A 24,580-nucleotide genomic window follows, 5' to 3' on the forward strand; every position below is an offset into this window, starting at 1 on the left:
TTTGTGGTTATATTAACCTACCTTTGTGTTCCAGGGCACTGTCAAGCAGTTACTCCCATTCTCTGTGTCCGAGGGGAATCCATGTTTACTTGACATATGTGGAAGCTTCCTTGTGGTAGCTACAAATACTGCACATTTTAAGCTCTTTGACCTCTCCAGAAGGTAATGTCTATAGGAGAACTGTTCTTCTAAGTAACTGTTTTTTTCTAGAATGCTCAAAAGATTATACAGTGACAATGGACTGAGCCAAGATGTGTGACAATGTTTGAACAGCATTTCACATTTTATTTGTGGAATGTTCTTTTTGCCTGTCTGACTGATGAAGCAACCTTTATGTCCATATGGCATTGAACAGAAAGCACAACCAGCCTTACATCAGGGGAACTGTAGCAGTTAAGAAAATCAACCCTGTCATTTTTGTTTTTCCTTCCTGAATTAAAACTAATACATTAATCATACAATGTCTGAGGATGCTTTAAAGGTAAACTCTAGGCAGACAGATGAAAACACCATTAAAACACTTAAATTAAAGATGTGTTCCTTTTTTGTCAGAGAATTTATAGATCTGCCCAGAGCTGATTTTCAGACCCCGCAAAACAGTAGAGTCAGTTAGGTGACCTAACTTTTCCACTTTGTAGTTAATGGGGACAGCTAAGTTATTCTTTTTTTCTTTTCTTTCTTTTTTCTTTCTTTTCTTGCTTTTCTTTTCTTTCTTTCTTTACTTGCTTTCCTTCCTTCCTTCCTTCCTGTTCTTTTTCATGTGTAATTTTAGGACACCTTGCACAAAATGTAGACCGGCCTTAATGATCATGCCTATTTACATTTACTAAAAAAGATTATGTTCTCAACGTTGAATGTTCTAGCAAGCACGTCCTCTAATTAATAATGATTAAAGATTCTGTTATACTTCAATCATGTTGTCTTTCTGCTTATTTAAAGGGAAGCTAAATCGCATAGCAATTGCAAAAACCTGTGTGAGCTCGTACCAGGACTGGGCAGCATTGTGTCCATCAGGTGTAATGCCAATGGCAGTAAAGTCAGCATCCTTGCCAATCGGGTAAGAATAAGACTCCTTTTTATTAATTCTATTAATATTTACTTTTCGTTACACATTCTTAGCAAACGCTAAAACACAGTAAATAAATGCCACCCTGGCTTCTTTAGCTGCTTTTACCATAAAGAAATTCACCCTTAAGAATATACCTATCAGCCATTTACTGTGTGTTTGCATTAACGTCTGGTCAGCTGCTAAATCTCTGCTGTTTATAGAAAGCAAGGAAAAAGTACATGTGAATTGTGAACAATGATTTCGCCAGGGTTTTTTTTTTTGTTTTTTTTTTTATTGTACTGCAACAGATCCACAACAACAAATGTTATTCTTTTAAAAGCCAGGTTTCTGATGTAGCAGCTATATTTCTCAATACAGGCTGTGCTTTTTCAATAGCATTGTAGTGTAGCAGCTTGAAATGGGTTCAGAAAATATACCAGTATCTTAAATCAAGCCAAATATTTTCTCAGATCAGGTCTGGTTAAACCAGCACACATTATCCAGTCTCTATGCCAGTTTCATTGACATTCATTCAGTTTCTTAATTTACATCCATGCTAGTTTCTGTACTCATGGCATTTCATTTCCACAATTGCAGTAATCCTCTTGTTGGCATAATCATGACCCTTATAACATATAAACAACAGATGTGCAAGCTTTTAAGCTTGCCACTCTGCCTGAGATTGCAATCCCTTAAATAAATCACTGCAGCTTATAGCTTGGTGGTCTCCAGCATTTAAAGGAACATACATACGGTAGTACCAGACTAACATTTGTGTGTTGTGTGCGCTTTGTATAACTAATCCAGAGCTCAATGCCACAAAGCATGACAAAGGCATTTTGTGGTTATAAGAAAATGAAAACGTTACAAACCACAACAAATATTGATAATAAAAATACAAAAAAAAATCAGCAGAAAAATAATGGCAAAGGAGAGGGAGGAGGGTGGGGGTAATTAAATAGAAAAAGTTGTTTTTTTAAAAAAAGTATAATCTCCATATAAATGGAATAGAAACTACAACATAACATTTACTCACTGACACCTGTACCCTATCTACAGTTGTTATTTAACCAAGTGATTGGTAAAAGTGTGCGCAAAGCCAATCGGGTCTGGAGCCAGGTACATTATAAACGTTTTATTGTCATGTACAAAGCCCCTGGGAAACTCATCCTACTAGATTGTAAGCTCTTGGGGGCAGGGTCCTCCCCTCCTATATTACAGTCTGTATCTGTCTGTCATTTTCAATCCCTATTTAATGTACAGCGCTGTGTAATTTGTTGGCGCTATATAAATCCTGTTTATTAATAATAATAATAAAAATAATAATACAACTTCCCAATCTCATTCTCGCATCACTAAAGCTTAAGTAAAGACTCACACGGAGTAAATATATATAATGCAGCAAAAGCATAAATGATTAATAGTATTAGTAATTAGTCTGCCTTTGCATACTTCCTGAAAAATTACCAGGATACATAATGATATACAAATGACTGATCATTGATTTGATCATCTCTATTTTAATTAAAAATAATCATTTAGTTGAACAAAGAATAGATTTTATTGATCACTTTGTGCAGCAGTCAGAAGTGATCATTTGACTGCACTACACATTTATTAACAATTATAACAGATATTTTTCTTTTATTGAAATAGTTATATTCTGTGATGAGATGTTGCATGTGAGGCCAATTGTTTTTCCTTTTATTGGTCAGTGCAGCTGTATTGCCACCAGAGGTCGCCCTGATGGTTTTATATGGTGGCTGATGCTTTGCATTTGTGCCCACCCTTGACTGGGGAGAAAGTCTGGATGATTGAGAGTGCATAACTGACCTGATCTAACAAGTCTACACAGGATATCTTTTTGTGTATATTTGTTGTCTGATAAAGAAGCTAAGGAGGTTATCAAATGGGGAAAAATATGATGAGCAAAGAAATAAAGTAACCTGATCCGTCTTCACCTTTATTAGGGTGGTGGGATGGTTTTTAACTGTCATTCCCAACTCAGGGGATTCTCATTCACTTTGTATCTCTGTAAGACCTGTACAATAAATAAAAAGAAATTGGGGTTACTGGGAGATTAAAACTTTGGAGAAATCCTACCTTACCCTTATTTACTCATGGAGGCCTTCACTGCCTTGTTACTCACTGGAGGGATTTACCATCATGTCCTGGCTCCCAAGGACCGGAAGCAAGAAAAAGTCTCTCCAAAATAGAGACACGGGGAGAATTTTGAGTTTCTACACACACAAAAATATGGTCTGTGTTGGTCATATCCAACATTCAGGTATCTGCGCAAAATAGATGCTGAATTAGATTTGGTTCTCTCTTTATTGTAACTACTGACTACAAAGACTTCTTTATAAAGGCATTTGATTAATTTTTTTTCTGGTTTGTCCCTCTGTGGTTTGAAAACCAGCTATAAGTATGTGGATACATTCACCACACATTTGTATTTACCATATCAACTTTTTTTCTACCTAAACCGGGCTAAAAGGGGCAATTAGTAATATGACTATATACCAATATATGATGATATATAATAAGTAGACTAAATAGCCATTCAGTTTAGCTGCAGTTTGAGTCCATATCATGAAATAAAATTTTTTTTTTTAAATTTTTTAAAGAATAAATAAAAAAAAAAAAACAAACCTTCACTTTTAGAGTTCAATTCCCCCTAATAGTATTATTCATATTAAGATAATGGAAACAACTGGACCTTCTCTGAAACTGATGTAGCAGTATTTATAACCACTAGAGGGGGACACTCATCTTCTGCAGTAACTGCACTACAGTTAGTTTTACATTCTCCTTTTTGTGTCACTATTATTAATAAATAGGATTTATAAAGCGCCAACATATTACGCAGCACTGTACATTAAATAGGGATTGCAAATTACAGACCGATACAGACAGTGACTCAGGAGGAAGAGAAGACCCTGCCCGGAAGAGCTTATGATCTTTGAGGTCTTAAAATCGAACTATTGCTAGCATTCCATCGGGGGCATCTTTTTCATTTCAATACTTATCACTTAATATGTGCTATGTCCTCTTTATCATGCAAAAAACCCAACTGAAGGTTTAATTAAGTCAGCCAAATACATTCTAGGTGTACATCAATGTAAAGGGTGTTCAAAAATCTTATTTTTTTTTGCAAAAAAAAAACACCTCCTGAGTAGAAACGTCTGTCCCACCTGCATGCTGATTTACTTTTCATGCTACTAAGCCAGCTTTTGAGATGTGATTAAGGTATGTATAATATAAATATAATTTTAATATTCTATACATTTTTTTTTCAAGGCTGATGGCAACTTGGACTCTAAAATGTACTTTTACGATGTTGAACTGGACACTGTGATATTCTTTGACTTTTGGAATGGACAGACAGATCAAGGGGATTCACCAACTCCATCCAATCCAGAATCGTAAGATTGTTTTGTTTCAGAGATAGATGCATCGCATTTGGTCCCATATCGCAGTAGTGAAATGCAGCAGTGAAATACACAGCATTTCAGTTTTATCCCCTATTTAATGTACAGCGCTGCCTAATATGTTGGCGCTATATGAATCCTGTTTAATAAAAATAATTTACCATTTGCCAGTTTATCACTTGGGGCCCTAAAGAAGGTGGGGGGGCTCTGAGCAGCTAACCAGTTTGTTCTGTCCTAACACCAGTGCTATGCAAAAAATATGTTGAATTTATTCTGAGAAAAAGTATGTAAAATAACTTTCAATACAGAGTCCAATAACGAGTGGTGAAAATCCCGTCATTAACAGTTGATTAACGGGAAATAATAGACAATCACCCATTGTGGGCCATTAAAGGTTCCCAAAATAACTGAAAATCCACTTTAAATGTTGTTTCCAGTTTTATATTAGTATTTTTGTGCCAGTAGGCATCTTCCAGAGAACTCCAAGCTTTTTGATCGGATCCCAATCAATCACTTCTGGGACCAGACCGAACCACGACTACTAGCCTGTGAGGCAATGTTGGCTGTCCCGAACTCCCTGCATCCATCACCAAAACATAACCAGCTTGTGGAGGTCCCAAATGGAAAGGTATAGTATGCGAAAATGTATTCTGACTGTTTGTGACCACTGTTAGGTAATGTCACATGGATGATTCAGCTGCTAGTGACACATTAACATCTACAGAATTTCCAAGGAAAGACTCCCACCCACCTTTTTATAGTATTGCTCCATCTCTGGCCCAGAATATCTATTGCTAGCGAGTCAGAAAAAGGGGAGCGACAGCTCATTGGTTGAGCTAGCAGAAGAGTATTTCTATAGCATTTCTATTTTGTCTTACTTCCCCCACCTCCTAGATTGAAAGCTCTTCTGGGTAGGGTCCTCCCCTCCTCCTGTGTCAATGTTTGTATCTGTCTGTCATTTGCAACCCCTATTTAATGTACAGCGCTGCATAATATGTTGGCTCTATATAAATCCTGTTTATTAACAATAATAAAAAGGTCTGTTAATGATCCTGAAGCTGTCAACAAATAAAGGTCATGGAGCAAACAATGGGTGGCCTGTGGATACCCAACAGAATTCATCTTTTATCATCTGAGCATTAAAAAAAATCCATGTCACCTGTGTATTTATAACATATATACACATTGTATTCTCCAATTCATAGACGCATCGTAGAATGCTTCTTATTATTTAGGCAGATAAAATGTTTACATTCACCTGTCATAGGTCATTGTGAGATCGCCTAAGTGGTTATTGATATCTTTACAGGAGGATGTGCTAGTTATGTCATTTTTCAGCACCCAGGAACATGGACTTCTGCTTCAGGAGAGCTACCCCAGGCCTGCAGCCTTCCAGTCTCTTCTCGGTATAGAAGTTCCACATTATTATTTCACAAGAAAGGTGTGTAATCTGCACCAGATTTCTAAATATGGCTGCTTATATTATGAGAAAACTTTCTTAGGGGAAACAAAGACTGCTCACCTAGGATACTGAATATTTACTGAGTTTCATAAATAAATTGTTCACCTTTTATTGTCTTTTACTTTGCAAATTATCTTGGCGCCCTAAATAAACCCAACTGTATTGTATTCATCCTATGGTTGTATTTAATGTTGTTTGGGTTTCCTTTACTATGCATACCTAGCAAACTTTTTTTAATTAGTTTTTTTAGACTTTTTTATTAGCTTCTGTTTTTGTGTGTGTTTTTAATCATCTTGGTGTTTTCTTTGCATTGTATATTTATTTTATTTTATGTTTGTCTTTTCATCATTTGCCTTCAGTTGTTGTTTCGGAGGGGCTGTGTATATAAGCCTGTTGTAAGTATGTGAGTTTATTGACAGTGTAGTTTTATTGTGATAAATATTTCATCTATAAAGGGTCAGTCAACCCAAAAAATGCCTCTAGGTCATGTCTGTGAAGCTTCCTATCTATCCAAGTTATGTTATATCTAGTAAACAGTTGGTCACATTTAAGGCTCAATCAGGTTTTTTCTCCTGTGTTGCATTATTAAACGTATAACTGTGTAGTAAAAACAGGGCTGCGCTTGTGTTGCTACAGCACAACACTTTAAATAGGCTCTCAACTATATTTGTGTAATGTTGAAGGAGTTTTTCTACTTGTTTAAGTGGCTTATCTGGCTCGATGTCAGGAACATACCCCAGCATTCATAGCTACGGAGACAACTCTGTCACTATGGGCCTGATTTATTAAAGCTCTCTAAGATTGGAGGGAACAAACTTTCATCAGTGAACCTGGGTGATCCAGCAAATCAGGAATGGAATTGGTCCAGGATTGAAAACATTTGTTAACAAATGGCAAATGACTTTTAGGAAATTCATTTCAGGTTTGCTGGATCACCCAGCTTCACTGACAAGTGTATCCTCTCCAGCTTGGAGATCTTTGATAAATGGGCCCTTATGTGTCAAGATAAATGTTGATTACCCAAAACAGGAGCAGTGTTGATGATTGTTAAGCCTCCCTACTCTTATAACAAAATACATTCCCTATGAGGCCATGGAATGTGGATATGTGTTAATTGTACATAGGCCAAAGATGTCAACTGTGAAAAAATATTAGAAATCTTCCGGACAGAACTGAGTAAGCTACTGATGAGTAGTGAAACATCTTCAACATTGCAAACAAGGACTGTTGAGTGTCTCTAACTTCTACTAGCTGCCAATATAAAAAACTTGGAGATACACATACCTAGAGTGTACCTATTACCATGTTCCTTACCATATACACAAACAGTTTCATTGCTGAAAGTACCAGTTATTTAGTCTACCACGCCTACCTGTGTATTGCTATGCTACGTATGTATTGAAAATGTAACTAAAGGTAATTTATTATCTGTCTTCTTATGATGTTGCACATTAACAGCCAGGGGAAGAGGATGAAAAATCTGTCCCTGAAAAAGCAGACACACCAGGCATTCCCCAGATGGTGGCAAAGAAGCCCCTACGAGATTTCATTGGACTGGAAGATTGTGAAAAGACAACTCGGGATGCCCTGCTTAACTTCAGCTTCTACCTCACTGTGGGAGATATGGATGAAGCTTTTAAATCAATCAAGCTCATTAAAAGGTAGGACAAACATAGTTGTTACGTTTAAAAAGAAAAAATAATTGTCTTTATTTAGGAATTTTATACTCTTAAGACTAAACCCCCATTCACACAAATGTAATAAGCACCAGAATGAGAAGGTGTGAATAACCCTTATTAAAATTGATAAAGAAAAGGTAGACTGGTATTTTATTTAACTAGGTTAAAATAATACACTTTACAGTGCAAAAGTAACTAACTAACAGTATACTCAAAGCTTTAAATTAATCATGAAACACTATGGAAACTGCATAGGGAAAAGTCACTTGGTGCGTTCTGCATAACTACAAATGGTTCAAATGAGACTGGTAAGAGTGCTGTAATGAAAAGGGGATGGGGTCCAAATGAGGACCTGGGGTTTAGAAAAACTTAAAATATAACTGTACTTTTATTATAAATAATTTGCACATTCCTCCAGCATTTCCCCAATGCTGCCTCTGCATAGCCTCCTGGCCAGGCAATTATATCTTCTATGCTTGTGCTGGAAACCTCAATTTATTTCAATGGAAACCTTTTTTTATGCATGTCAGCAGTACATGGTTTGTCTATAGGAATGAAAGGGGATTTTTGAATGAGTAGGGACAGATAACTAACTGGGAGCTTGTGCATTCTTAGGGCTCCCAGCAGACTGGAACGATTTGGCAGGTAAAAGGGGAGGTTATATTAAATATACCAATTTTACATTTTTATTATTTTACTATCTGCTATAGAAATTATAAACCTATTGTGTTATATTATTTATATCAATACCCCCTCCTTGTTTTTTTATTTTTTTATTTTGTGTAACATTAATGTATCCTGCGGTTGTCAGAATGTTGATGTTTGGTAAGCTGCTAGGGTCTGGGTCCAGACAGAGTACACAGTTCATATTTGTACGGAAGTCTCTTGAATGATGATTTCAGCATTATTGGGTTTGAGGGGAAGTGACCCTGACCTCCTTTTCGGGCATTGCTTTTACTGAAGAATGATGCCTCTTCCACACTGACAGAGGAAATGTCCTCTTGTGTTAAAGGAAATCTTTAGTAAAATGCCAGTTGTTCATTTAATGGAGAGGTTTTCACACCAATTAGGAAGTGTTCACAAAATTCAGAGATAGAAGTTTCCTTCCATTAAAGGGTCTGGAAGAGAGGGGCACTAAACTGTGTGAACAAGGAGGAAAGACTGATTGTGAACATGCATCATATATCCGAGTGGAGGATACTGAAGCTGAGTGAGATAGAGGTGAGCTCATCTCTGTGCTATTTCTTCTTCTCGCAGGCTTAGTTGGGTTTTAGGACAATCTGAGCTTTGGGAAAGTAAGTTTTATGATGTTGACCATCAGAATAAAGGACATCTAGTGGCAGATAAAACATGCAAAATCTGTCAATCAATATCACTTTATTGTTAGAAGGCTATTCTTTTTTTGTTATTTTAGTTTTGGAGTTCCAAGTTAAAAATTATTGATAGGGAGGGGGTTCACATTCAGAAGTTTGAGGAAGCCCCAGTTAATAAAATGAGGATGATACCGGCTTAGAATCCTTTTACATCTGAGATTTGAAAGGCACTGCACATGTGATCTGCTATACCATCAGCCATTTAAGCCATTTTCACATATTACTTGAGTGCTGGCAAAAGGAAGTGTGCCAGTGTGCTCCAGTGTAACTGCTTTGGATGTGCTGTGCCGGAAACACACAATAGTGACGCACAGCGCTTTGCAGCGCTAGGTCCCAGGTAAAATCTCATCCAGGGCACTCTCTGTATGTAGTTTGCAGGTTCTCCCTGTATTTGTGTGGATTTTTCTTCTGGGAACTCTGGTTTCCTCCCACATGCAGTTAGGTTAATTGGCTTCCCCAAAATTGATCTTATACTGTATTAAGGACATATGACTATAGTAGGGACATTAGATTGTGAGCTCCTTTGAGCTAGTGACATGACTATGGACTTTGAACAGAGCTGCGTAATATGTTGGTGTTATATATGTACTGTGTAATATTAAAATCTACCCAAAGTAAATGAAAATTTAACCGTTTGATAATTCCAGAACTTCTGTTCTGGTTACTACTGCAAAAATATTGCCTTTTCCCTTGCTGTAAATCCCAGTGACTGTAGTTATGAGTACAAATCACAGTGATCGTTCTCTACATAGACAGCAATAAAGGAATTATTCCACCGATCCAAAACACATTTTGGTCATAATTAATAATAATGATTACATAATGTAGATTAATGATCATATAGTAACTATAGGGGAAACTTTAAAGTGATCTGCTGTGCTGTTATGTCATTTTAGTTTACAGATGGCTACACCTTGCCTTAGCTTTATCTCTGAGTGGTAGAATCTTGTACCGTGACAGCCATTAATTGCTGCAGAAAGTTTAAGGTATCATTTAAACTCCAAACTTCCTGTGTGAGAAACACAATCCACAATTTCCATTTGTGCTTATAACTGGTCTTTTACTTAAACATAAACTTTACAAAAATGTGATAAATAACAAAAACATTACAATATTTTGTTAAAGGTTACTTTTTTATACATTACATCATATAAAATTGGTACATAGGACAGTCCTTTGGGCGTCCTTTAAAACCCATGCGCTCTAGGCTCCAGAATATTGTCTGCCCTTCTAAAAGACTGAAGGCTATTCTCCTATTGTTGCTTATTAGCATTTTATTGGTTCATTACTGTTTCCACCGATCCGTGGTAACAGGTGTTTGACAAAAAAGTGCTAAATTGCTGTAGTATTGATCGTATTAAAGGAATGCATGATGTGCTGATGATGGGCTCTCCAATACAGAGGATATCCATCATAGGATCAAGGATATGTGCAATGCAATATTAGACATCTTCAGGTACCAATCATAAGCTGGGAAATTGTTGTTCCTTTTATGTCAAGTCCAACGGTTATAACTCTTTGAAGAGGCTGACTAGATATAGGTTGCATGAGCAAAGCATCCTTAATAATGTGTGTGCCACCATCCATGGAATCAAGCTTTGTGTTATATTATCCTCACATCGCTAAATAGGATGGTGCAAATTCATGTAACACTCATGGATTCATTTGTATTTTGCATTCATTGGATGTCTTTGGCTAAAGTTATATAGATTAGTCATTATTATCAGACAATGCATGTTCATTGCTGTCATCAGCATGGAGATTCAACGTAATCGTTGTCTAGGCCTCTGCGGAAACGAGCAGTCAGAGTACGGCTGATGACAATAACACGGGGCGCCATGCAGTCCTCACGCCGGTGGAGTATATTCCATATGAGGATAGCAGCTGCTAAAGTGGCCAGGAGGCAAGCACCAATGTCTAAGTAACAGGACCAGGATAAATTGGTGTGTGGGCCAATGCGGTAGAAGGTCACCAGTCCAATGACCAGAACGAAACCTGCAGGAAAAAATAAATAATGCTGGTTAATTTACAGTTCATATTTTTGTATTCATTTTTTAAAGACAGATTTCAAGCTTAACTATAGAGTTTTGAGTTTTTCAAAGAAAAACTAATATCAGGTTTTTATTGAATTTTAGGTCCTTTCTGTGGTCCTACAACTTTCTTTACAAGTGACCAACCAATTGGCATTCTCTGTAAGTTAGGGTCAGCCTTCCCAGCTGGCACACAGTAACTTGAATTTAGGTTTAGAACTTGATTTAGAATTGACATTTTTTTTATTGCTATTCATGACTATTTGGAATAGCTCTGCTGTGTTCCATGAGACCAACTGAGTTGGAAGTTGGTGGTGGGGGAGAAGATCTCCTAAACAGAAACTAAACAAAAGCAGCAAAAATGTTCTGAAGAAGAAAAGTAGTTACAAAAAGAATTACTGCAGAGCTCATTGGAAGATAAAGCTGAATAGGCCGAGGGATGAACCAGGAGTAGGGAGGTGACCTAATGTAGGTCATCAACCTAAATTTGTGTGGGAGGGCTATGCAAATCCCACAAATGGCTGGACAGTAGTACAACCCCTTGGCAAAATATGTTATTATAAATATAGTTGAGTTGTGTATTAGACTGTCTGGAGTTCAGCTTTAGATATCCTAAAAATGTCATGTTGTGTGATGGCCACAAAGACCGGGTATTTGATAGAAAGTTGTGTAGACTACATGTGCACAACCAATCTTTTGTGGCTTTTACACTGTACAATTTTATGCTATCTCCTTTGTTTATTAACCATTTTTTTTACCTAAACAAAAAATTTTCCTTTAGGTTCCAAGGAACTTTATGAATGGTTCCTTATCTGTACTGCAGCTAAGAACTGAGAGGCAGCAATCGCCAGTGCTCATTTCTCTTTTGGCTGCGGTTATTCTGCCTGTTTTTATTGGGAAGGAAGCACTCTGTGTTGTTATTTTGTCTCTCCCTGGCACACAGCAGCATGCTTACTCCCCAATGCTATATATAGCCTGCCCCTAGTTTCCTTTTTTTGTGCTGCAGTCTGCTCTGAACGCTGGGCCGAGGGACAGAGACTGGAGGGCGCCAGGATGTCCCCATACAGGAGGAGGAAATGCCTGTTACTACCTGTTATGCAAACTGGGCCTTGAAAGCTCGGGACATGAAAAACTGATTGAGGTGCAGGACAGAAAAACTGTTGAGGAAGCAGCTTAAAGGGTCCCGGTGCAAACCCTACTGAGATAATGGAAACTATTTTAATTACATAAACCAGCGGGCCTCCATTCTAAAACTGCAGGTGTTCATGAATTTATACCAACAATTTATAATAAATCCTTCATCAGTTCCCCTGCATTTTATTAAAATTATATATTTTTTTTTCTGTAATGCGTAGGGGTAGATTTGTGACGACTGGGCAAATAGTTGTCACTATTACCCTGCAAAATTTGACTATATAGGAAGTTTACTACTTTACAATGATGAATGTTTTATTGATGAGTCTTATAACATTTTTCAGGAATTTGTTGATCAGTAGCAGAAAGTTGGATGTTTTGATAAGACTTAGAGAATTGTGGTTTATAAACCATTGGTGAGTGTATGGGAAATACTCAGTGAATTTGACACTTTGTAAAAAGACCTATTAAAGTGTTTCTAAACCTAGAACAAAAATGTGTGGATTGTAGTTTACCAGTCTTTAGATTAGGTGGCTATATCATTTTTTTTTTTTAAATGACCTAATAATCCTTCCAGTGACACACATTCTGTTTTCGGGTAACAGCTCTTACTAACTGTATTAGTTCTAGGGTTCAACTCAGGTATTTTTTTAAGCTGGGTGGGAAGAAATTGTAGGTGGTTGCCAGCCCTTGTATTGTGACCCAACTCATCAGTAACCATCTAAAAACAGCCGGGTGGTTATTGAAAAGTGCTGAGTGGAGCGCCCGGCTATAAGAGGCTGGGGAGAATACGGAGTTCTTACCCACTGTATTCTCAACCAGGGTTCCTCCAGAGATTGCCATGGCTTCTTTGGGTAATTTGTGACTATTTGGTCCATTTAACTCATACCAATGATCTTTTTGGTAATCTTAAAGTATGACTTACACAATAGAGCAGGGGTGAGCTGAATGGTATTTTTAAGGGTTTCCTCATGTTAAAGTCAAGAACCACTGCACTGTATATATAGAGATACCTGGGAACATACCTAGCTGATAACAGAATACAGGTGGAGAACACAGAAAGTTTATAAGCTCAAAGATCAACCATTCTTTTTGTACTATAACAAAACTTTTTCATTGGTAAATTTCAAAGGACAAAAGGGAGCAAACAAGAGAAGTTAATTGTTAGGCTTTACAGACACTGTAAAGTATAACAAACTTAAGTTAGTAGATGGTCTTAGATACAGTTTTCTGTCTTTTTTTGTGAATCATCAGTTATTTAACAAGCCCTGTACAGGAATTTCCAGTCTTGTGGTTGGAAAGTTCACTGTCTACCAGGTAGTCTTTCTGAGATCATGACACAAACCACATGCTTGTATCAGGTATATACTGTAAAATAAAAATAATCAGGTGAACGCTTATACTTGTTCCTTCTGGTGAGTAGAGCCACATCGAAGACTTAGCCATGTGTCTGCAGCTCATGGAGAAAAAAATTGCAGTTGGTAGGGGAAAGTAAACCCTGACTGACCTACTCTTCCCTCAAGCAGCTGATGGTTTACAGATATCTACATGTTCTCAAACCATCTGCGCATGGATAGGTCTGTTGAAAATTCTTCTATGTACTGTAAAACGGAAAAGATCCATTCAGGAATGCTTAGATCGCATCTGGCAGCCAGCTTGGGTGGGAGAATGAATAAAAACTTCCTTGTAGGTTGTCAGACTGTATATTCTTGTTTCTGTTTGAACTTCATGGTACACTACGGAAGATCTTGACCAGATATACCGTACAGAACAAAATCCACTTGTGGATCTTTGTAACTAAATGGTTCTGCTCCAAGGTTTTATGTATAAATTCTGACCCCCTAACCCAGTTGTTGGTACAATGCTGCAGTCCAACGCTGCTTGACCATAGACAAAACCAATATGCTGGGTTATCGGACATTTAACATCTTTGAGTGTGTGTTCATCAAATAGGCAACCAATGAACACACAAGGGACTGAAGTACTGCATGTAGTCCGTTATAAACAAGTAAAGCAAAGAAGCAAACTTTATTATAACTATCAACAAAAAAATAAACATAAAAAGTGAGGTGAGATGGGCCTGGTACAGAAACACAAACTAGTCATGGTAGGCTACAGCCAACATGTGGATTTGGATTTTCCCTTCTCCACTCCATTGGAGACCACTTGTTGTTCCATTGTGCTGTATGTCTGAATGAAGACTGGCATCCAGGTGTAAAGAGATCCAGGGGTATGCCAAAGTGGGATTCAAGTGGACCTGATTTTAAATACACTTCATGACCTTTTACACCAAGTTTAAAACCAATAAAGGGACTAAACCAATCACTGACTTAAAAGTCTTTTTGTACCAAGCCGTCCTCATCACACACCCAAACTTAACTTGAATTCATACTGGACAATGGTAAATCGATTGAAAGTAGTGCATGACTAGGAAAAACATTTATTCTACAAAGTGTTTGGTAGCTCTAATGATGCCTTTGCATTCAGAACATGTGGTTTGCATTCAGAACATGTGGTTGTATAATGTATTTCCTTGTATTTTGCCTTGTTCCTAGTGACTTTATTTTGTATGATCTTGTATTTCCAAGTAGATATACTGAGTAGAAGCACTAAAAAAAGACCATCAAGCATTCAGCTTGTCCATATACCATTTATTAGTAGCAGATGTACTTACTTGCAAGTTGAAAAACAGCAGCAATGGCTTCCTCCCACCACTGGGAATCCTGGGTAATAATGGGCAGTTCCACGAGCCCCATTAGGAAGATGAGCTGTCCGGCAGTCAGGGCAACTGTGGCGATCAGATTACAGGCCCTCATCATGTCAAACTGCACTGTAAAGAGAACCATAACATTGTATGTCATATCACAACTTCAGTATTATTCATATAATCAATTTTACACATATTTCAGACAGGCAAGGTATACATTTAACAATGTCATCTTAAAAACAGATCAGGAAAATGGCTAAAAATACACATATGAAAGTTTGTTCACTTGCCAAAGCATTCATAGTTGTGTCTATCCAGACATTTACACAGTCCTACCAAACTTCACTACCTGTCTGGAGACCAGATTTGTTTTTTGCTTTAGTTAGGCAAGAATGCATAGTCACTACCAGTTCCAGACAGTGATTTTAACAATGATGAAGTAACAGAGAGATATTCCTTCTCTGCTCTCTTCTCATGTAACCTTGTTTCTTGTTGGCACATGTTTGTTCTGCTACATAAGTTGGCCGTTGAGCTACCTATCAGCTATCTGCTAGCCTCCTGCTGACCACCTATATTCACATAACAATACTCCATGTTCCTGGATATAGATGCACCTTGGGAGTAACTTGTCTTCTGTCACAATACCTATTTGGTAGGTTAGAGGCAGCCAATTCATGAACCTGTCAGACAAGGGGTTCTGAATAACGTTGGCTGACACTTCTCATTCCATGCCGTGTGTACCTAAATCCTAAGCAGTGTTGTTAGATCTGCCCAGTTATCTTTTCTGGATTGGGGAGAAACTACTCCCCTCCTGAACATCTAGGGCAGAGGTGTTCTTCATCCCGGAAAGCAGGTAGGACTGATAACAGTACTTGGAATTTAAGTTAGTTCACGTACCACAGAGGCAAAGCTGGGGGTGATGAGACCCAGTTTCATGCGTCTTGCAGAACACTACTGGGGGGGGGCAGATACAAGACCAATCACCCATCACAAATTATGAGCAGCAATGAGGGGTCTTTGTTCCAGGAAGCATAGAGGTAAGGATTTATGCTGGATTATTGAACAGATCTGAAGACACAAAGCACACCAGGATTTAGGTAAGCATACATACACATGCCTCTTGTATTAAGACATTATTTCCCTTTCCATGAGTTCAGCTTTTACTTGTTACATTATATAAAAGGCACGTTAGCTGTCGCCAAGATAAAACTTTTTTGTACTTTCATGTACATTCATACATTTTGTTCGATGTTTACCTAAGGCCTCAGAGACTGTGAAATGTTCCCCTCTCTGGCATATGACAGCACTCAATGATACTTTACTGGAAAGGGTTCTGGTATTCTTCTTCTGTTACAGCCAGAATACATGTAACGGAATTCTGGACAAATGTGCAAACTTACAAAACTAACCTGTCTGTGTAATCTTCTTTTAAAGTGAAATACTAAAGAAGGTAGGAGAATCAGAACTGAGTTTGCCTCTCTTTAGAAGATCTTAATGGGATAAAGTGTAGTGGTCAGGTTTTTGCAAACATACTTTACAAACCCCCCATCGGCCTAAGCTTTGGGGTGCTCCCCAGGGATGACATCATGTAAAACTTGTAGATGGAGAATGCATACCTAATTCCATTTTGAAGTAGTTTGCTGGTACTTCATACAGTCCAGTGCAATGTTACATAGACACTTTCACATTTTCACTTTCACCTGGTAATCCGGTGAAAAACTTCCTCTCCCTGAGTGGCTACACACTTCTCCAGTGCATTTATGGTGCAGCCTTGGTGGTCACCTAATCTAAAAATGTCTGTGCTGATATCTTCCCGGTCTTCTTCTGGGTTCAAGTCTTCAGCCACCTCATTGGCTAGGCCATAATGACGTAACTCCCACACACTGAAATTCTTTCGTTCTCTGCACCCAGGTATGCTTAGGGTTGTACACTATGCTGTGCGTGTGCACCGTTCAACAGAAGATTGCAAACAGGCAGATAGGTTTGTTTTATTGCCCCTGCAATAAATATTCTGCCTGCTTGAAAGTTTTTTTGCTATTAAAGTTTACTACTATATATAATCGGTACTTTTAGATTGTAGGCTTCTCTAGGCAGGATCCTCTCCTCCAGTTTCATTGGGACTGATTTATTAAAGCTCTCCAAGGTTGTAGAGTATACACTTTCATCAGTGAATCTGGGTGATCCAGCAAACCTGGAATGGATCTGGTCCAAGATTCAAAACACTTGCTAGTAGAAATTCATTCACTAAAGAAATTCATTCCACTGTTGGATCACTCAGCTTTACCAATGAAAGTGTATCCTCTCCAGCCTTGGAGAGCTTTAATAAATCAGGCCCATTGTTTGTATCTGTCTGTCATTTGCAACCCTTATATAATTCACAGCGCTGCGTAATATGTTGGCACTATATAAATAATGTTTAATATTAATACTGGAGGAAACGGGAAACAGCATTTTCTCTTGGATAAGTAATTATTCGGTCTCTTTATTTTTTATTAGTCCCAACACATTTGGATTGGTAACCTAGTTTTGAAGGATAGCTGTGCTTTACAGACCAGTACAGTTAGGCTCACTTTAGGCAGCCATTTGTCAACTGAGTGGGAAATCGCTTCCAGGCACCTGTTTTCAACATCTTGGACTGTTGTTTTGCATAGGCGGTTTAAAATCTAAATTAACAGTTTGATCGGCAGACCATCTTAAGACGCTACATAAAGCATCTTGAAAAGTATTTCAACTACTCTATTTATTTTTAATGATAATCAGGGCTTTGGGGTAGTTGAGGACTAATTGACCATGGTGAACCCTGCTGTCCTGCTGTCAAACACCTATTTAAAATCCACTTTTTTGTTTTTTTATAATTTGAATAACTTTAAAAATCTCCATGAATAAATTAGATGATGTTATAATATACAGCAACATAGAAAGCTGTATTTCCCATTATAAAAAGCAGTCTTTAGGTACCAGTAAAGTGACTTTTGCATAAACTTGTACAGGCATACATTTATGTTTTTTTTTTTTTTCCCCATACATTACTGGTTAGCTATGTAATTTAAAAATCTATTTGATGCTAGGGCTATGACTGGTATTAGGTTATTGGTATCCTGTGGGCCTGGCACCCCAAACCTAGGACCATAGGGCAACATCTGCCGGCCATGTAGTGATTTTCTGTGACTGTCAGCGTTCCTTTCTCACCTGCTGCTAGCAATACCTGTGCATGTTTTGTCTTTTCCCTGATTCCTTGCTGTCCAATCACAACAGCAGAAAAGGTGGGGAAGCGTAGACCTAAGAATGCCAGCAAAGACATGGAACGGCCTAATTTTTAAGCCTGACATCACCCCTTTTCTATAGGCAGGGGTAATGCACCACATAGGTTGCACACCCTACATATATAAATGCTTTTTACTCTTTCTATGAAAGTACATTTTATAAGATTTTTTAAACATTTTGAGATCTGACAATTTCAGGGAACAATGGGCTAAGTAATGAAATCCTGCTCATTCACACACAGAACTTGGCCTGTGCTGAGCACACTATCCTGGAACCTGCTTTTTTACAAAGCTGCACACTGTTTTTCACACTGCTTTGTACATGTGGTATTTGACCTTTGGGGGAGCAGCAGAGGGGGAAGGAAAGTGGATGATAAATGTTTTATTACTAGTGACCTAATGCATGCTGTGCATTTTCCCTGTAACTCTTTCCTGGCTAAGAAGGGCAGCACAACTTTACTGCCTTCTTCTTTCAACTAGGTAAATGATGGCTGGGAAGGGGTTAAATCCTAAATCACTCTGGACTAGGCCTTCTATTGCCTAAACATTTAATGGAGATGAAGTAAAATTTGAGTTGGTACAGCTGTAATCCGAGATGTCTCAAGTAAATTCCTATGGACATTTTTCTGTAATTGGTTTGAAAGAATTATGCTGGTCTAGACAAGCTGGGCATTAGTAAATGTAAACCCAACCCAATCACTAACAGCTCATATAAGCTTTAACATGGTAATGTCGTGTTCAATGTAGTAATGTTTTATTTTGCAGCTTTTATTAAAATACTAAGACTTCAAAAGAAAGCCAACAAGTGTCATTTTTTACACTATGCAAGTATGATCTGCTAAGTAATATGTTGGCACCCTCTAAGTACTATTTAATAATATAAACCCAAAAACAGAAACTTACATTCAAGCTTCTTGTCCTTAGGTGTAATGTCTACATTCTTTTACTTAAACTTTTATCTGGTGATTCTGCCAGTGATGAACTTCTTAAGTTCACTCACTGCACATTTATAGAGAAACAATGTTGTTACCCTAGATTTTGAACTGTAGGGTGCATAAAAAGGGGGACACAACAAGACATGAAAAGTATAGCAGTTTAAATAAAAAAAAATAGTAATACTTTACTTGTATCTCACTGAGCCTGGAGAATTATCGTTGCTGCTCATACCAATATCTAATATTTGGCTTCTTCAATGAACCATACCGACATGGTTTAGAAGCTATCTTGTACGGAGCTGGCTTCAGTAAAGTTCATTTTGATTGGTTTCTTTTTGCACTTTGGCTTTGCTCCTTGCAATGTTTATTGGATAAGGAGACCGATCATCTCATTCACAAACCAGTTAAAAAGCTGGCACTGCATATCCCACCGCAGAAAACACAGTTTTCAGACAATGCCAGATCCACCGAACAATTAAAAAATACCACAGCTATAAAAGCTACTCTTGATCACTGCAGGTTTATTTAGAAAGAAATGAGCACAGGGGTGCAGGCATCATGACAAAAACCTTTATGTATATTGCACAATTTCAAAATCAAGGTTCTGATTCCTGTACTCTTTGTCATCTCATGGTGAGAGTTGGTTAGCGCTTTTAAATAATTTCTAGGGATAGCTTTTGGTTTGGTTTATGTGTTTTTGCTTATTGCTGTCAGAACTTTCATGGACATGGCATACTAATTGCTGATTCCAAGAATTGTCAGTGGAAATCCGGGTCGTTTGACAGCTATGGATTGCCTCTTTTGTTCTCCAGGAGAATGTCAGTGGACAGAAGTTGCTACATGCAACAAAAATTATCCATGCTGGTGTAAATATGTTTTAGGATGCACCCATAAGTGTAAGTTTACAAAAATTGTTACTGGACAGTAACTGTGAAAGGGTGACAAAAAAGGGGAAGCAGTTGTCATTGGTGTATAAAGACATAAATAAGTTTCATTAACTTGTCATGATCTAAGCCTTCCCCATTTTACTAAATAATTTTATTGTTTTATTGAAACTGGAGAGCCCCTATTATTTCCTGCCCCAACATGAAGTGAGGGTAAATTTCCCAGCTTGGGGACCCAGACTGCAGACCTGACAGGGGTTGTCTTTTGTCTATACTGTCCAAAACTAAACCGGGATTTATATGTGCTTATTGCCGAAAGAAAATGTAGACACAACTGTCTTTTAAAGAATGTTCCTAGAATGTTTGCAATGCTTAGAACATTCTGAAATTACAGTTCTGCTTCCATGCCACAGAAATAAAATACCACTTGTAGGGTGCATTAAAAACTTCTGGTTTGGGGGCAAAAAATACAGAACAATATAAGCAATTCAGTTGACAGAGAAGCAATATCAGACTTATTTCATGTGACCCTGATATTGTCTGCCTACACATTCATTTCAAGATGATATACTTTATCATGCCCATGACTATAAAAACACATTTACTAATATTAATGGGATCATTATTTCAGTACCCAGTGGTGAGCGATTAGCAGTCTGTTTTTGTATGCTGGAATTTATGTATAAAACAATTTTTTACAGTTTTAAGGTGAATAAGCATTTATCATTCTATACTTACACTTGACTGTGTTCCGAGATTCCTGCAAGCCAGATGGCTCTGACCCCCAGCTCACTGACTGGCACACTCTGTCATCTCCCTGTCCGGGCCGGGTGCTTACCCCTCTTCCCGCCAAGCACATCTTCCACAGCCCGACAGTACGCTTGCGTCCTTCCTCCATAGTTTGGTACACCCAGTTTGGAGTAAAGGCAGCCACATTATTCAGGATAAGGGACACCAGTGCCACCGCCACAGCCACAGCCACTAGTTTTTGCATGCCCATGGCCTGTCACCACCAAGAAAAAGTCCACGTAAGTAGGGCGAGCCCTGCTTCACGGCACGGGGTCAGGAGCAGCTATAGGACATCCCCACTCATTTTGGGAGGCCAGAGCCCCCCAGGAATAGCACTGCCAGGCAAGCTGGCTTGAAAGTCCCATGAAAGGGAGATGTAAATAAAAGAAAATCCAAAAGTGTTCAGTATCTGTGCTCTAGCCACACTCCTGCAATGCAACTTCCACCTCCTCCACTCGAAGATGCAACTGCATTCCCGTCTGGACCCCACCAACTAAGAGCCCCCAGGAACAGCAGAAATCAGATTCTCTTCTTCCCACGCCCCAAGAAGACAGATGTGTTCCAGATGTGAACCTTTTCTATCCACTCACAATCCAAAGACTTTTCTGTTAAAGTTACTTAAAAAGCAGAGGCGCAGCAGTTTGCAGATATAGGAGCATTACAAAGGAGAACGTGAAATAGAGGAGTAAAAAGCCCTGAATCTCCTGCAGCTGCTGGTGGATGAAAGCCCAGAGCTCAATAGTGTGTGTGAGAGAGAAATGGACATGAGTCACAAAGGGAGAGAGGGGCTGGGGAAGGCAGCAGCTGATAGGAAGTTTTTGTTTTAAGGATATATATATTTTTGGCATGGGATTCTGTTAATTTGTTTCCTAACTGTCTCTCTCAGAGCAGAGGAAATGGTTGTTTTTGTGTGGCTGCCTTTCCCAGTGCACCCCTCCTCTTTGGAGAGTTTTGCTTAGGAGCTGGTTGTAGATAGATGTTCTCTAAAGCAACTCAAAGTAAGGATGCATTTCCTGGAAGGCTGATTTCCCCTTCCATAGCCCCAACTCCCCCCTCCTTTCCCAGCCAGAATAGATTCATTCTTAAACAAGAAGCTGTGTTGAAGAGAATGAAATGATTATGAGGAAAGTAATACTGACAACTGTGTAGTCCAATTCATGCTGTAGAATGAAAAGGTCATTGAGAGAACCATTTTTCCAACCTTATTGGTATGATTCCCAGTCATATGTTAAAATCTCTCAGTGTATTGCTAAAGGCTCATACAATTTTAAATAAATGTTGGTAATGAACGATTACTGGACCATTTTTATTCAAAAACAGCATAAAAGGTCAATTAGTTCAGGCGATTATTCTTTATAATAAAGCCTGTGTATAAATGTGGCTAGATAGCAAACAATCGTGCAAAGAAGCACACATTGGAGCCTGGTAGTCAAATGACATTTCCAGAATTGTCTTCACTAACACATCAGTAACCAGTAGAAAGGTATGTGAATGAGAAAATCATTGCCATATGTATGGAATCATGGATTCTGATATTGTTCAACAGGAAAGCTGGTTTATTAGGAATCTTTTGTTCTTTTATTGAGGGTGGAATTATTATCTAGAATCTGTCTTCTGTATGTAGCATAGGTATTATTAATAAACAGGATTTATATAGCGCCAACATATTACGCAGCCCTGTACATTAAATAGGGGTTGCAAATGACACACAGATACAGACAGTGACACAGGAGGAGAAGTGGACTCTGCCCTGAAGAGCTTACAATCTAGGAGCATAAGCCTAGTCATATTACATCTGTGTTATATTTACCCTTTACCCTGTTTAGGTGTTCTTTTTACAATTTTAGGCTTAGTCTACACGGACATTTTCCCCAGCGTTTAACCTGAGGCTTTTAAAGCCCATGTTTGAAATCCCCATGCATTCCAATAGGCTAATCTACACCGGGACGTTTCCTTGAGGCATGTTTATGAGCTTTATCTTAAATATATGCAACGTTTAAAAAATTAAAACGAGTTAAAGCTGAAAAACACAGGAAAACCCAGGTAAACGCTTCAATTGACTTCAAAGGGACGTTTTCCCGCGTTTTTAAGTACTTAAAACATAAACGCGTCAAAAACACGGGATAGACGTTTTCCAGGCGTTTTAAAGCTTGCCCAATAAAAGTGCTTAAAAACGCATATAAACGGAGTAGGAACGTTTACATGTGTTTTTTAAAAATGTCCATGTAGACCCAGCCTAAGTTAGCTTTTCTGCAAAGGAGTGGGGGAAGATAGAAAACCAAAATTAATCGGATATGTTGGTATATATCCGTTATTAAGCAATGGATGTGTCTCCTGACGGAATGATTGCTAATCTCAACTGGAATTATGTACCTTGCATATTACTGCTTTTATTCTAAACAAATATGCATATAAAATATTTGCAAGCCTCAAACAGAAAATGATTATAAGATCAGTTTGTACAATCACATGAAAGATCATAGTGTAAAGGACAATGGAAATAGAAAAATTTCATTGGATGGATAACACTGTAAATATTTTTCAGTTTTCTTTGGCTGATCTACTTTATTCACACATAAAATTGGGTGTAAAAACGCACTTTATACGTAACCGTTGTATGCAGTTGTCATTAGGCAACATTAAAAAAAAAAAAAAAATTTCAACATATGAACAAGTAGGATGTAAGTATTACTACTTATTTCAGTCCAGCACTGAAGTGACACTGCCAACCTGCTGTACAGTCACAAGAGGGCGCTAAAAAGATCATAACTGTATACAGTGGTACCTTGGTATAAATCCTTAATCCTTTCCAGGTCCTTGGATTTATACCAAACAATTTTTTCCCATAAGAAATAAAGGGAAAATAATTTGTTCCCATGGGAAAAAAATCCTATTGGTATTGGCATAATATACATTGATGGGGCTGTATAAAATAATTTAAACACTGCTTAATACTAAAATACATAAATACAAAACCAATTAGATGAAATAAATGAAAATGTAACCTCACTTTACCTTGCTGAGAAGCGCCTACTAGGATGGTGCTGAGAAGGGAGGAGGAGGAGATGTTATGTAATTCACAGAGTGTTATAGCGCGGGTTGTTCACTGAATGGTGGAAACTGGCGTACTGACGCTTGTGGCCAGTCGTGGCTTTGTCTCGAGAGAGATAAATAAGGGTAGCACAAGGTGTTAGGACTCATTTTGACCCATACAAGTTCGTGCGCAAAGGTTGTATACCAAGCAAAAGTTTTCGTGTCCAAACGGGACTTATACCAAGTTGGACTTATTCCAAAGCGGACTTATACCGAGGTACCACTGTACTTAATGAAAGAGAAAATTGCCCTTCCAGTGCACAAAATTTGGATTTACCTGTAATGAGTAAATCCTACAGTAAAATACTATATTGATCACTATTTACCTTTAAGCGCCATGCCCTGCTTAAAGTCTGTTTTTTAGTTATTGTTTCCAAAATCACATTTTAAGGGTTTGTAAAGGTTGGCTTTTGTTTGCAAAACTGCTTCTCTTCCTTTATTAAACTTTATAGCTTTATTTTAGCCTAAGTTTAATTTTCAATCTGATCCCTAAATATAAAAATGGAACCCCAGTTTCTGAATAATTACATCTTTACCATCATCATCCTTCATTGATTTTGTTTCCTCTTATTAATGAGTGTGTAAACCCTAAAAGAAACATGTTAGATGTTGCTGCTTACAAGTCCCCCCCCCCCCCCCCTTTTCCCAAAAATCCAATATAAACATATTTGCTCCCCTAGAGTGGCTGTACTCACTCATTCTTGGGTTAAGATATGCTTTAAACTCCAGTTCACCATAGCCTACAATTCACC

General features: G+C 38.1%; 2 protein-coding genes across 2 annotated transcripts in view; one reads left to right on the forward strand and one right to left on the reverse strand.

Moving 5' to 3' along the window:
• IFT140 (intraflagellar transport 140) overlaps positions 1-24,580 on the forward strand; it is a 50,789-nt gene that overhangs the window by 15,153 nt on the left and 11,056 nt on the right. The window contains exons 13-18 of the mRNA XM_072419066.1: positions 35-162; positions 940-1,057; positions 4,349-4,473; positions 4,945-5,107; positions 5,789-5,920; positions 7,400-7,602. Of these exons, the coding sequence (XP_072275167.1) occupies positions 35-162; positions 940-1,057; positions 4,349-4,473; positions 4,945-5,107; positions 5,789-5,920; positions 7,400-7,602 (869 nt within the window). The remainder of the gene's footprint in view (positions 1-34; positions 163-939; positions 1,058-4,348; positions 4,474-4,944; positions 5,108-5,788; positions 5,921-7,399; positions 7,603-24,580) is intronic.
• On the reverse strand, positions 10,033-21,665 carry TMEM204 (transmembrane protein 204). Its single transcript, XM_072417682.1, has 3 exons — positions 20,685-21,665; positions 14,832-14,987; positions 10,033-10,988 (listed from the first exon to the last, which is right to left on the reverse strand). The coding sequence occupies exons 1-3, from the start codon at positions 20,944-20,946 to the stop codon at positions 10,744-10,746; spliced, it is 663 nt and encodes a 220-aa protein (XP_072273783.1). The 5' UTR covers positions 20,947-21,665; the 3' UTR covers positions 10,033-10,743.

Source organism: Pyxicephalus adspersus, chromosome 7, assembly GCF_032062135.1.
Source record: "Pyxicephalus adspersus chromosome 7, UCB_Pads_2.0, whole genome shotgun sequence".
NCBI lineage: Eukaryota > Metazoa > Chordata > Amphibia > Anura > Pyxicephalidae > Pyxicephalus > Pyxicephalus adspersus.